We start from the raw sequence: 13,976 nt of genomic DNA on the forward strand, positions 1-13,976 counted from the left end.
ATTATGTATCAGAATAAGTTAGTTACTGTAAAACAGTACTCTTCAGATAGGTTTAAAAGCCAAATTTGTGATGACCAAGCTGGAGTCACTCACAACTTTCAAAATAAGAGTTAACATACACAATTAGATCATTTTATTCAAAACACATCTTTATGTATGTAGGCAACAGAGTACTAGGAACATAAGTGAATCTGAGGCGAGGTTTTTTTCAGCTGACAAAACTGATTACTTAGACCATTCTCTTAGCTTGAAAACTCTACAAATTAAGAACAGAATTACTACTTTTCCTAGAATTCCTCTATATCCTGTTGGTCCAAAAGAGCAAAATAAACTCAAGAAATGACTTAGGTACAACATTACAATTCGACTTGATATCTCAGATGTTAAAACTCAACAGCACTACAAAGGCTAAGAGTAGGATAACCAAACTAGCACTGCCATGCAGTACAAGATGGATTTCTAGATGTACTTACTAGATCTATGTAACTTACCATAAACATTCTATGTGAAACTAAGTTTTTCAAGGACCACAGAAAAGAAATGTACTAACAGGCACACATTTCTGAGCTTGTATGGGTTAGAAAAATATCTAACTCAGGGCATGATAATATAAAGAATTACCTCTATTTTTCTCAAAGTTGTCTTTTCAATAAAGGATAATTTGTTTGCTTGCTTTAACAAAGAATGTCAGAATATACAACAGAAAATACAAAATGAAGATAATAACTGTCAAAAGAAGTCCACACAAACATCAATCTGTAAAAGGAAATACAATAGGATAGAAAATATAAAGAAAATAAAAACATGTAGAACTCTGTGACAAAGACATCTGATATGGAAATAAATTATCTTGGTCTTAAATTCCCTTTGAGATCCCTATAGTAACCATGAACCATACTTGACCAGACCTATGTAGCCAGGAACAATCGACTATAACCCTGATCTTCAAAGGCTCCAAGTAAGAAAATCAGTCAAATTGGTTATGTTCTTGTAACACACAGTGACATTACAACCAATCAACTGACCTTGGCATATATTTGCTTGTTTTACGCCAGGAAAATCCATTTACAGCTCGTGGATGGGCCAGATACACAAAAGAAAAGTCAATTTCTCCTTGGGATTGTTTTTCTGAATTTTTATCTGGAGAGGTAACAGCTGGCCGCCAGTTTTCTACATTATACCATACCTTTAGAAGACAGTCATCCTAAGGAGAACAAAAAGATCCAAAGACCACATAACCTTGTATACTTTTCAGGAAAAATGAAATTAAGGGCTTCTTTACCCTTAAGCCAAAAATCAAGTAAGGGTGTAATACTAAAAAGAAAAAGTCAGTTAATGTTTGTAAGTTCAAAAATAAAGTAGAAGAGGCTGGAGACAGCTCAATAGCTAGAGTGTGCCCCATAAGCAAGAGGATCTGAGTTTGAACCCGTATAAAAAACGTCAGGTGCCACAGTGCTTGCCTGTAATCCCAGTTGGGAAGGCAGGGACAGAAGACCATGGAGGGTTCTGACCAGTCAATTTAGCCCACAATGAGATTCAGGTTCAGTAAATAATAAGGTGAACACAGATCAGGAAAGATACTACTGACCCTTTACTCTGTGTGCACATGCCTGCACAAGTACCACAGATACATGTACACACAAGGGTAGGTGTACACATAATCTTAAAATATAATGTAGTACAGACACACAATTTGGCAACAGTATTTTCAAAATTTACCTTTCCAGCAGTGGCAAAAAACTCTCCATCTGGTGAAAATTTCATTAAATGAACTTGGGAAGCAGTTCTGTAAATTAAACAGAGAAGGGATAATCGGCAAGGAAACTAGGTTCAAAATAATTAGCACTCTTCAAATTCAACACCAGCAGTTTCATATTCTTACAGATTTTTTTGGTAATAATTTCACACTCACTTTTTTCTACTTATAAGATAATGTTTTGCAAAGTGGTTCATGTTAGGTCTTAACACCAAGTTAAGTAGTCCTCCTGCCTCTACAACACATAGCTAGAACTACAGAGTACCATGTCTGACTCAAGTTCTTTGGTGCTGTTGTTGTTGAGAAACTTTTTATTTATTCAATTTGGTTTTTTCGTTTTCATTTTGTTTTGTTTGTTAGGGATTGAACTCAAGGGTCTGCATATGCTAAGTACATGCTTCACCATGGACCTTCTCCAGGCCCCTAACTTTTAAGTATATTCCAAAAAAAAAAAAAAAGTACTGAGAGAAACTTTAAACACACACACACACATATTTCTAAGTCATGTAAATGCAGGTAATTGCAGTGTTCAGAAGGTAAAATTAAGAATATTGCAAGTTTGAGGCCAACTTGGCCTACACCATGACTACTTCAGGCAAGCCATGGGTGTATGTCAATGACGTCTCAAAAACCAAACCTAGAGCTGTGTAAACTCCCTGGAATCTAGGAGGAGTGATCCTAGTTAAATCTCCTAATAATGGGGGATATAGAATCCAAACTGGATCTCTTCTATAACCAGGTCCTCCTAGCATGAGGAAGGTGATATCAACTCAATCACAAAACCTTCAATCAACTATGTGTTCATCCTGCAAGATGGGCTGGGGCAATGGTGGCACAGAAGTTGTGTCAGTGGCCAACCTATGACTGGTCCAACTTCAGACCTATGCCATGAGAGGGAGCCCATGTCCAACACTGCCTGGATGGCCACGAACCAGAGGCAGAAGAGTCCAGAGACACAGGATAGAACTAGACATGTATAGCCAAAAAAAAAAAAAAAAAAGAAAAAGAAAAAAGAAAAAAAGAAAAGAAAAAAATCAATGCAATGATTCCTAATAATATTCTGTTATTAAATCAGTGTCTAGCCAATTGTCATCAGGGGAGTGTCATCCAGCAACCAATGGGAGCAGATACAGGGACACACTGTCAAACACTAAGAGGAGCCAGGGGAACCCCCTGCACCCCTTCCCTCCCCCCCACAAGAAGAGGGAGAAGAAGCAGGCGCCAAAGAGGATAAGGGACACCATGGGAATATGGCCCACAGCATCAACTAAGCAAGGCTCCTAGAGACTCACAGAAACTGAAGCAACAATCACAGACCCTATATGGGTCTAAGCTAGGTTCTCTGAATATACCTTACAGTTGTGTAGCTTGGGGTTCGTTCGTGTGGGACTCCAATCAATGGGAGAGGGGAAATTTTGATTCTCCTGCCTGCATTTGAGACCCTTTTTGTCCTACTGGGTAGCCACGTCCAACCATCATATGAGGGCTTGTGCCCAGTCTTATTGTATCTTGTAGATATCCCTAGGAGGCCTGCTTTTTTTTTTCCTTTTTTTTTTTTTAAGGGAAAGAGAGAAGTTGATCTGAGTCTGAGGGAGAGGGGAGATTAAGAAGGGACTGGGAGGAGTGGAGGGAAGCAAAACCAAGGTCATGATATAATGTAGATGAGAAGAATAAGTTTTAAAAAACAAATAAAAAACAACTATTTCCAAAGAATCATAAAGTAATAATTGTTAAAAACTTTGTACATCGGATCTAGCAATACCACTCTTGGGAATATACCCAAGAGATGCCCAATCATACTATAAAAGCATTTGTTCAACTATGTTCATAGCAGCATTATTTGTAATAGCCAGAACCTGGAAACAACCTAGATCCCCCTCAATGGAAGAATGGATAAAGAAAGTGTGGAACATATACACATTAGAGTACTACTCAGAGGTAAAAAAAAAAAAAAAAAAAACAATGACATCTTGAATTTTGCATGCAAATGGATAGAAATAGAAAACACTATCCTGAGTGAGATAATCCAGACCCTAAAATACGAATATGGTATGTACTCACTCATTAGTGGACTCTAGCCATAAACAAAGGACATTGAGCCTATAGTTCACAAGCCTAGAGAAGCCAAATAATAAGGTGAACCCAAAGAAAAACATATATAGATCCTCCTGGAAATTGGAAGCAGACAAGATTGCCGGGTAAAAGTTGGGAACATGGGGGTGGAGGTGGGGGGGAAGGGAAAAGGGGGAGAGAGAAGGCAAGGATTGGGGAGAGCTTGGGGGAGTGGGAGGGTTGAAATGGAGGAAGGGTGGATTTAGGAGCAGGGAAGAAGATATCTTAATTAAGGGAGTCATTTTAGGGTTGGCAAGAGACTTGGCTCTAGAGGGGATCCCAGGTGTCCATGGGGATGTCCCCAGCTAGGCCCCTGGGCAGCAGAGGAGAGGGTGCCTGAACTGGCCTTATCCCATACTCACACTGATGAATATCTCGAATATCACCATAGAAACTTTATCCGGCGATGGATGGAGATAGAGACAGAGACCCACATCAGAGCACTGGACTGAGCTCCCAAGGTCCAGTTGAAGAGCAGAAGCAGGGAGAAGTTGAGCAAGGAAGTCAAGACCATGAGAGGTTGGTCCACCCACTGAGACAGTGTGCCTGATCTAATGGGAACTCACCAAATCCAGCTGGACTGGGACTGAACAAGTATGTGATCAGACCAGACTCTCTGAATGTGGCTGACAATGGAGGCTGAGAAGCCATTGATAATGGCACTGGGACTTGTTTCTACTGTATGTACTGGCTTTCTGGGACTCTAGTCTGTTTGGATGCTCACCTTCCTAGGCCTGGATGGAGGGGGAAGGGCCTTGGACTTCCTACAGGACAGGGTACCCTACCCTCTCTCTTAAGACTGGAGGGAGGAGGAAGGAGGGTGAGTGGGGGGGGCAGGAGGAAAATAGGAGGAGGAGAGGAAGTGGAAATTTTTGAATGGAAAAATAAAAAATGAAAAACCTTTGAACATCTAACATCAAAGTAACAGCAATTTCCCTTTAGAGGTAAGAATAATTTCTGTTTTTAATCTGGATATCTAACTTTCAGAGCCATGGATCTCTAATAGGAGGGAATGTCTTGCTATATTGCTCAGGCTGGTACTTTGGCATTGCTACTGGCCATTACTTTCCTGTTTCTGTGACAAACACCATGACCAAGACAGTTATAGAAGAAAGTGTTTAATTGGGTTTGCTTTTAGTTTCAAAAGGTTAGAGTTCATGATGGAGGAACAAAGGCATGGTGGCAGGAACAGCTGAGAGAGCTCTTAATCTTGATTTTTTAAAATGTGTGTTAGTTACACATACTGCAACTCTTCACATCTTCATAACTCACTCTGTTAATATATGATCCGCTCTTTTCCAACCAATCTTATTTTTAAAAGAACGCATTAACTGCAACTGCACCTATTTCCACTCCAACTTTTATTTCCTAAAAGAAATGTTTTATTTGTATAGTCAAATCTATTAATTTTTCCTTCTCTTTCAATTTCTAGCTTTGATGTATTTAGAAAATGTATTTCCATGCACCATTTTTAATTGTCCAACAGCAACATAATATAAATGACAATTGTGTGGAGGTTAAAAGACAACTTGGAATGGAATCAGTCCTTTCCTTCTACCACATGGGTTCTGAACTGAGGTTGTTGGGCTTTATAGCAAGCAACTACACAGTGAGCCATCTCACTGCCAACCTAAGTACAATTTAGTCTAACTCTAGATTCTATTGTCTGTTCGCACAGTGAGTAAATTAAAAAATCATATAGAAACAACTTATAAAATAAAATATGGCAGGACAGGTTTACCAATTAAACTATCTAGTCAAATGCTTACTTGCAATGCCAAATGCACACCCAGTCTCCAAAGTTAAGACCTGTTCGATCTGGATTTTCATCTTCAGTTTGCTTTCTTGAGTTAGTATTACACCAGAGCTGCAGACAGCTGGAACCAGTTAAAAGACGATTACCTAAAGAAATATACAGATGTATTATTCACCATTTATTATTGTAGGTAGTTAACACTGAGTTAAGATACAGACTCAAGAATCTTATAATACTAGAACATGTAACACAGTTTCTAAAAACAACTATTTCCGGTTGGTTAGAAGGTTCACTGGGTAAAAGCATTTACTTGTAAGTCTGATGACTTGAGTTCTAGTCCCAGAACTCTCATGATGGAAGGATAGAACCAACTCCTGCAAATTTTCCGCTGACCCCATATATGAACCACAGCATATACACGCCCATGCATGTATACACATAATGTAATCTTAATATATATATATATACATATATACGTGTGTGTGTGTGTGTGTGTGTGTGTGTGTGTGTGTGTATAAAAACAAAAGAATAATATTTTTTTAAAAGACCAGACCTGTTAATATCCTGCTCTGGAAGGAAATGATCCCATGAATCCTGTCCTTTCCTTGAGGATTATTAACAGACAATGATAACTGGGGGGAGGACCAATGAGCACCCACTCCTCCCTGGTTATCTACAGGTTATCAGTTCAGAGAGAGAAAAGAAATTTTACTGTGTGTTACAGCAATTGGTAGGGAGGCCATACTCTTGGAAATGATCCCTCACTCAGGATCCTATAAGAAATCCTAACAAAATGCAATGAGAGGAAGGAGGGAGGTGGGAAAAAAGGAAACAAAGAAAAGAAAAAGCCCAGCAAAAGCACAAACTCAGGTAAGAAATTCACAAGTCCACCTGTCGGCATCATTCAATTAGCCATCCAAAACGGATCTACTTGGGCAGTCTCTGAATTTCAATTTTCTTATCTGTAAATTCAGAGCTTTCTAGAATTATAAAAATTAGCTATGATTTTACAAAGTCTATAGCTAGGCCCCCATGCAATATGCCTTTTCTACACCTTTCAACAAGAATGGAATCTGTTTCTCTTATTTCTTGACTACCTACACTTCTACCTTGTTTTGAACAGAGAATGAAACAGGAAAATCCCCTAGATAAGGGAGGCTTTAAGAGTACTTGTAGTTTAAACTTTCAATTTGAAAATTTAATCACCATGTAAAAATACTACTCCGCTGAAAAGGCCACATGAGAGAGAGAGGTGACATGGAAAACAAGGGAACTCGCCAAAGGGCCACATATGTGAACAAAGACTTTTTTGAATCCTTTACAAGTAAGGTACTGTTTTGTGGTATTTGCTTGTGTTCTGACAAATAAAGCTTGCCTGGAAATCAGAGGGCAGAGCTAGTCATTAGTTAACCATGAAAGCTGAGCCTTGCTGGCACACGCCTTTAATTTCAGCACTTATGGCACACACCTTTAATCCCAGCACTCGGGAGGTGGAGACAGGAAGTGATAAGGTGGGGTGTAGATAGTACCTTTTTGAACTGCAAGACAAGGGAGGAAAGAAGCAACTGGGGCTGCTCCCAGTTCTCTGATCTTCCAGCCCAATCAATATGTGATTTTAATTAGATTCACATTTCAAGGTACTTCAGGTAATCCCCGGATTAGAGACAAGGCATTCCCACAAAACTCTGTAGCAATTCCAACCCACAGAACAAAAGTAGGAAAATGATTGTTGCTTGAAGCAAAAGGGTACAATTTGCTTTATTTACTTTTGCATTCACCACAGTCTGACAGATGAAACACATAATAATAATAATAAAAACAAACTAGTTCAGTGATATTTGTTCCAACTAATCTTCTTAAATTCCTTACCTGTGGGATCCCAAGTTATATTATGTGCTATTGAGTCCAAAAAAAATTGTCCACTTTTCTGCCACTGACTATAAAGTTCCTAAAATGAGAAAAAAGTCAGTTAGTTAATTGTGATTAGCATCTTTTATATCAAAAAAAACATGTTCTCATTTGCTGTGCTCATATCAATGCAGTATTTTTTTTTTTGAGAACAAAATAATTCAGTCAAGAGAAAAGGAATTACATCAGTGATTCTCAATCTGTAGGTTAAGACCCCTTTGGGGGGCATATATCAGATATCCTACATATCAGATATTTACATTATGATTCATAATAGCAGCAAAACTAGTTAAGTGGTAATGAAAATAATTTTATGGTTGGGGGTCAGCACAACATGAGAAACTGTGTTAAAGGGTCGCAGCATTAGGAAGGCTGAGAATCATTGAATTAGATGATAAAGAGGACTCTTAAAAAAAAAAAGACTATTAACAGACTATCCATTGCTGGGATCGGAAAGTCAATCCTGCATATAAATAACCAAAAAGCATATAGCTTATCTATCCTCATGTCAAACGTTGTTTACAATATGTGTATTTTATTACACTAAAGCTTGAAGGGAAATTTAAAATGTGTGTCCATGGGTCAAATAATTTAAATATTCTCTTAATATTTCATCTCCATCTGAAATGCACTACTTCCCTAATGTAAGACTTTCTCATTCTTTCAAACATCTTTTATTTGAATCTACAAACAGTTAAAAAAAAATAAAGCTGGAGAGGTGGCTCAATGATTAAGAGCAGTGGCTACTTTTCCAGAGAGACTGAGTTCAATTCCCAGCACCCACAAGGCAACTCACAATTGCCTATCCTCCAGTTTCTGGGGGATCTGACACCTTCACACCAATGCACATGAAATAAATTTTAAAAAAATACATGTGGCACTACTACATATACAAATGAAAACCATGGGTACCCTTAGTACTAGTATATAACCCAACAATTTCTATTGTAGTTCATTTTAAGTTCAAACTGTGACCTATTAAGTTAGCCCATAAATAACTATCTTACTGCAATGGTTCTCAGACTTCCACACAACAAAGAATACTCTAAGATATTTATTAAAATTTCAAGTTTCCAAATATATACCCAAAAATTCAAGTTCAAAAAGTGCACTTTGAAGCACAAGAATATGGACTTTAAACCAATACCTAAGGTGATTTTGATACCAGACGTGGACTACAGAATACCCTTTTAGGAATGCCAGAATAGCTCTCAAGCACAATGAACATCAGTCCTCAATAGAACTAGACACACAGATGGATCAATGGTATATACGCACAGTTTTGGACAGTGCTAAGCTACGAGCTGAACATAAGAACTTACTAATAGCCAGACAGTGATGGCTCATGCCTTTAATCCCAGCGCTCAGGAGGCAGAGGCAAGCGGATCTCTTTGAGTTCGAGGCCAATCTGGTCTACAGAGTGAGTTCCAGGACAGGCTCCAATGATACAGAGAAACTCTGTCTCGAAAAACAAAACAAACAAACAAAAAAGAACTCACTAGTAATTCATTAAGAATATTAATAATTTTATTACTGCTATTTGCAGTGCTTAGGATTGAGCTTACAGCTTTTTAAAAATATTTATTTGTTTGTTTATTTATTTATTATGTATACAATATTCTGTCTGCATGTATGCCTACAGGCCAGAAGATGGCACCAGATCTCATTACAGATGGTTGTGAGACACCATGTGGTTGCTGGGAATTGAACTCAGGACCTTTGGAAGACGAGGCAATGCTCTTAACCACTGAACCATCTCTCCAGCCCCCGAGCTAACAGCTTTGTATACACTACTAGGCAAGCACTCATTGTTGAGGTACGTCCCCAGCACCAACAGTAATCCAAAAGTATACCTCTCATAAAGAACCACCATTTCAAAAAAAAAAAAATATTCCAGAATGCATAAGAAAAACGAAAATATCTTTCGTATAAGAATCTAAGGAGTGCTTGAAACTAGATTTCAGTATTACAGACTTTGTCCAACTCTGTCTTTTCCAGTTTTCCCCTTCAAGGGGAAATACTGTGTAACAATTAGTCTGATCTTACTGAGTATTTTACACTATTATATTTACAAGAATAATATTCATTTTAAAAAGAAAAAACACAATTATATCATATAATTATATATATTATAATAATCTATTATTACAAAAAAGGCATTTTAACAAAACTAATTTCCAAACTATTTTCTTCATTCAGCAGATAGTTGTTGAGTTAGAAAAACTGTGTTCCTTGTGTGGAACATTTGTGTACACTGTAAAGATGTGTCTCTGCCAAAACACCTGCCAGTCACTTAATACAGAGGTAAGGCCCTCTAATACTGGGTTAACTAGATAACCTAAAGACACTAACAAAAATCAGAATTTTGGAAACTGTTCTTGAAAATGAATGCTGGTGAGTGCCCGGCATAGTGGCACATGCCTGTAAAACCAGCACTTGGGAGGCTGTGGCAGGACAATTAAGAGTTCAAGGCTAACCTGAACTAATGGTGAATTCCAGACTTGTCTTGGGGTACAGGGCAAGATTCTGTATCAAAAAGAGGGGAAAGGAGTGAGAGGTGGGGGGGGGGTAATTTGTAAGATACTCCTGATTCATGTAAAAATGACTCCCAAATCATCAGAAGCTATATAAGAGTATTCCTATCATTAAAACACTATTTAATTCGTTATATTTCTGAACTTTAATATATCATCCTATTAAGAATGAATAAATGTCAATTAATTTCTGAGTTGAGCAGAGAAGGTTATAGGCAAAAGCAACAGAAATAGAAAGCAATCCTACAACTTCTAACTCTGTCTCACTTCACTATGCTGATGCTTTCCTGTGGTTAGGAATCACTGGTTTAAAATTTATGGTGACTACACAGACATGCAAAAGAATGTGGTCTATTTGTTATATTTATCAACTATTAATTAAGAAACTAATTTCTTATATATTTTCCTTATAGAGAACATCTATTGATCTGATAGCAACTATATTACATGATATAATAAAAGCAAAAAACAAAGTCCTAGAAATGACTTAATACTAAAAGCAAATCATGTAATCGTAAGAACAATACACACGAAAAGGCAGAAAACTGTTTAAGCATGCTCTATAAACCAAGAATAAAGTGCCACTTACGGCTAAACAACGGTATCTCATAGTAGCAATAAAGTAACTTCTAAACTTAAAGTTATCAGTTCTTTGCCTATTATGAAATAAAAATGTCAGAAGGAAAACAAAGCACTTTAAGATATCTGGTTGGCACAATTTAGTATAATTCAATTCCAATAAAAAATTTAATTATATTTTAGTATGAACATTGAACTTAAACATTTATATTCAATTATAGTCAACAACTTATACTAGTTTGCTGAGTCCCTCTTTTTTATACTAAACATATTTCAATTCAAAAAAGAAAAATAACAAACTACTAACCAAATTTTTCCCTTTTTTTGGAAGACTGACTGGTTCAAAAACAGAGATGACATTTCCATAGGATGCTGCAATCTTTTAAAAAGAAAGAAAATTATAAATAGATTAACATACTTATGGAACAAAAGAGTAAATGAAATAACTATTATGGCTACATTTTTAAATATACAAATACATGATTTCATCCAACAGTACTTGAGAATATACGGGATTAGAATCCCAGCATGGCTACCTTCTGTACATATTTTCAGAGATTTCTCTATCTGTATTTACAATACATATAACACTATTTTTCTAACAGTCCTATGTTGAGAAGTGAACATTCATAAAACATCTTTCAACAAGAATCTTAGCAACAAAATAGTTGCTAAACATGAAATCTGACCTGATTTTAAAATGAGTTTTTTAAGCTTATCTATCATTGGAGTTCATAGTTCTCCCAACAAATAATTTAACTTAAAAAAAAATTAAACTTAAGGGCTGGAGAGGTGGCTCTGGGGTTAAGAGCACTGGCTGCTCTTCCAAAGGACCCAGGTTCAATTCCCAGCACGCACATGGCAGCTCACAATTGTCTGTAACTCCAGCTCCAGAGGATTTGACAACACTTTTACACAGACATACATGCAGACAATATACCAATGAACATAAAAATAAATAAATCTAAAAGAAACATAATATCTATTCTTCATCAATTCCCTAAACTTTTTTTAACATTTTATGTTTTTTTTTTAAATTTCTTCATTTTTTGGCAGAAATACATGATTTGAAGCCAGGGCTCTGCTCATGTACCCTGGAACCATGCAACAAGCTTAATTCTTTCATGAATTCAATCTTTAAAAAAGCAACCAAAATAGCTTGAGTGACCACCATCAAAATCTCAGAAATCAGCTAATTAACAGTGGCAGAGACCTGTAATCCCAGAATTTGGAAAGACTGAGGTAAAAGGATTGATTACAGTTTACAGTTCAGCCTTGAATACACAGTTGAGACCCTATCTCAAACACAAAACAAAAATTAAACCAAACAGATAAAAAAAATACACAAATACTCAAGAAATTCTTCTGCTTAGGCTTCAGAGTAGCTGGGACTATAGGTATGAGCCATCCTGCCTAACTTCTTGACACTTTAAGGAAGGCTTTGCTAACTGTTAATAAGGAAACTTACCTTTTATTAGTTTGATCATAAAACCAAATGACTTCATCCTAACCTAGATAATCACATAACTTGGAGAATCTTCATTAAAAAAAAAAAGACATTCTTGCTGGAAGCTATGAAAGCTATCAAATTTCCAACATTAATAGCTTTATGAATCTAAATGGTATTTTAAAAAGTTTTTAATAGTAATGGGATTACAGAACTACAAAGTTAGGAGAGCAAACACTGAAAGCATGAAAGGGAAAAAATACAAAATAAACACCACCAACAACAAAAAGCACCTCATTGAATTTTAGAATTCTAAATTAAAGAGCAGCATGTTTGTAGCACTGTTAAAAACTAAACAAGAGGCATTTGTAACTATATTGAAAAGAAGGGCTATAAAGTGACAAAAAAATTGCAGTACAACAAACAGATAAAGACTGAAATAAGAACTCCTTTTATCAAAAGTATCATTAGGTACCTAACATGATGGTGCATGCCTTTAATCCCTAAAGGGGTAGAGGCAGAGAGATTTGTGAGCTCAAGGCCTGCACATATAGCAAGTTCCAAGCTAGCTAAAGCAATTAAAAAAAAAAAGATAGACAGACAGACAGATAGGCCTAATCTTCTATACTTAGTTGGTGCTATTTCAAGGTATATATGTTGCCTGGTATGACTCCTAGCAGAACACTTTACAAAACTATAGTTAAAATGATCAACAAGAACTGCATGTTGTTTCTTTTGTATTTGCTGCAATTATTTTAATTTCAATTTACTATTTTTACTTTTCATATACAAATAGAAGTCCTAGAAGTCTTTTCTTTTTTCATTTATTTATTATATATACTGTGTTCTGCCTGCATTTACACCTACACACCAGAAGAGCGTATCAGATCTCATGCTATGAGCCACCATGTAGTTGCTAGGAATTGAACTCAAGGACCTCTGGAAGAGCAGCCTTGCTCTTAACCTCTGAGCCATCTCTCCTGCCTCTGTAAGTCTTTTCTTAGACCTAAAAATGAACAAAACATTTCAGATTTTAGTATATGTATTCTTTCGATGTTTACCAGAAGTTACTAGAATACCGTTTAAAAAAGAATGTCTACCAAATTTGCCTTTTGAAAATAATGCTATTCCTTTTTTTTTTTAAGAAAGTTAACCTCTTAGGAGGCTTTTAATTTATATTGTTTTTTTTTTTTTCTCTTCTGTTTGTTTTCCAAGGCAGGGTTTCTCTGTGTATCTCTAGCTGTCCTGGAACTAACTCTGTAGAGAGTTCAGGTTGGCTTTGAACCGAGAGATCAGATCCACCTGCCTCTATGTCCCAGGTACTGGGATTAAAGACATGTGTCACTACCACCCAGCCTTGATTTTTTTTTTCTAATGCTGAAAAACTAAGCTTTAGACATGTTTAGACGTAAAAATTACATTTGTTTCAATTAGTAGAGAAGACTGTGCTACATCTTAAAATTATACAAAAACAGATTCCTAACTGGGTATAATAATTCCTGTCTGTAGTTTCAACATTCAAGAAACAGATAGTAGGTAGGATTGCTTTGAGTTCAAGGCCAGCGGTTGCATAGTGAGTTCCAGGACAAGTGAGCTTACAATGTGACCTTGTCTCAAAAATCAAGAAGGGGCTGAAGAGATGGCTCACTGATTAAAAGTACTTGCTACTCTTGCAAAGGACCTAAGTAAGTACTGCTCCCAGAACCCATGTCAGGCAGCTCACAATCAACTGTCAAATCCAGGTCCAGGTAAATACTCTTCTGGCATCAACTGATAACCTGCATACACACACAGTTCACATAAATATACTCAGGAAAACACATAAAATAAAGTATTTTAAAACAACAAAAGATTATTATCAGAATTTCTGACATTTTCCAAAAT

General features: G+C 36.6%; 1 protein-coding gene across 4 annotated transcripts in view; it reads right to left on the bottom strand.

Annotated features, from left to right (window-relative positions):
• The window catches only part of Dmxl1 (Dmx like 1), a 143,357-nt gene that overhangs the window by 118,977 nt on the left and 10,404 nt on the right, over nucleotides 1-13,976 (bottom strand). For all 4 annotated transcript variants that reach the window (XM_041659694.1, XM_041659693.1, XM_041659692.1 and 1 more), the window contains exons 3-7: nucleotides 10,953-11,024; nucleotides 7,494-7,572; nucleotides 5,638-5,770; nucleotides 1,720-1,786; nucleotides 1,026-1,204 (exon numbers count right to left, since the gene is read on the bottom strand). In XM_041659694.1, the coding sequence (XP_041515628.1) occupies nucleotides 1,026-1,204; nucleotides 1,720-1,786; nucleotides 5,638-5,770; nucleotides 7,494-7,572; nucleotides 10,953-11,024 (530 nt within the window). The remainder of the gene's footprint in view (nucleotides 1-1,025; nucleotides 1,205-1,719; nucleotides 1,787-5,637; nucleotides 5,771-7,493; nucleotides 7,573-10,952; nucleotides 11,025-13,976) is intronic.

This window comes from Microtus oregoni, unplaced genomic scaffold, assembly GCF_018167655.1.
Source record: "Microtus oregoni isolate MIOR12 unplaced genomic scaffold, Mior012 000011F_ref0000422, whole genome shotgun sequence".
Taxonomy (NCBI): Eukaryota; Metazoa; Chordata; class Mammalia; order Rodentia; family Cricetidae; genus Microtus; species Microtus oregoni.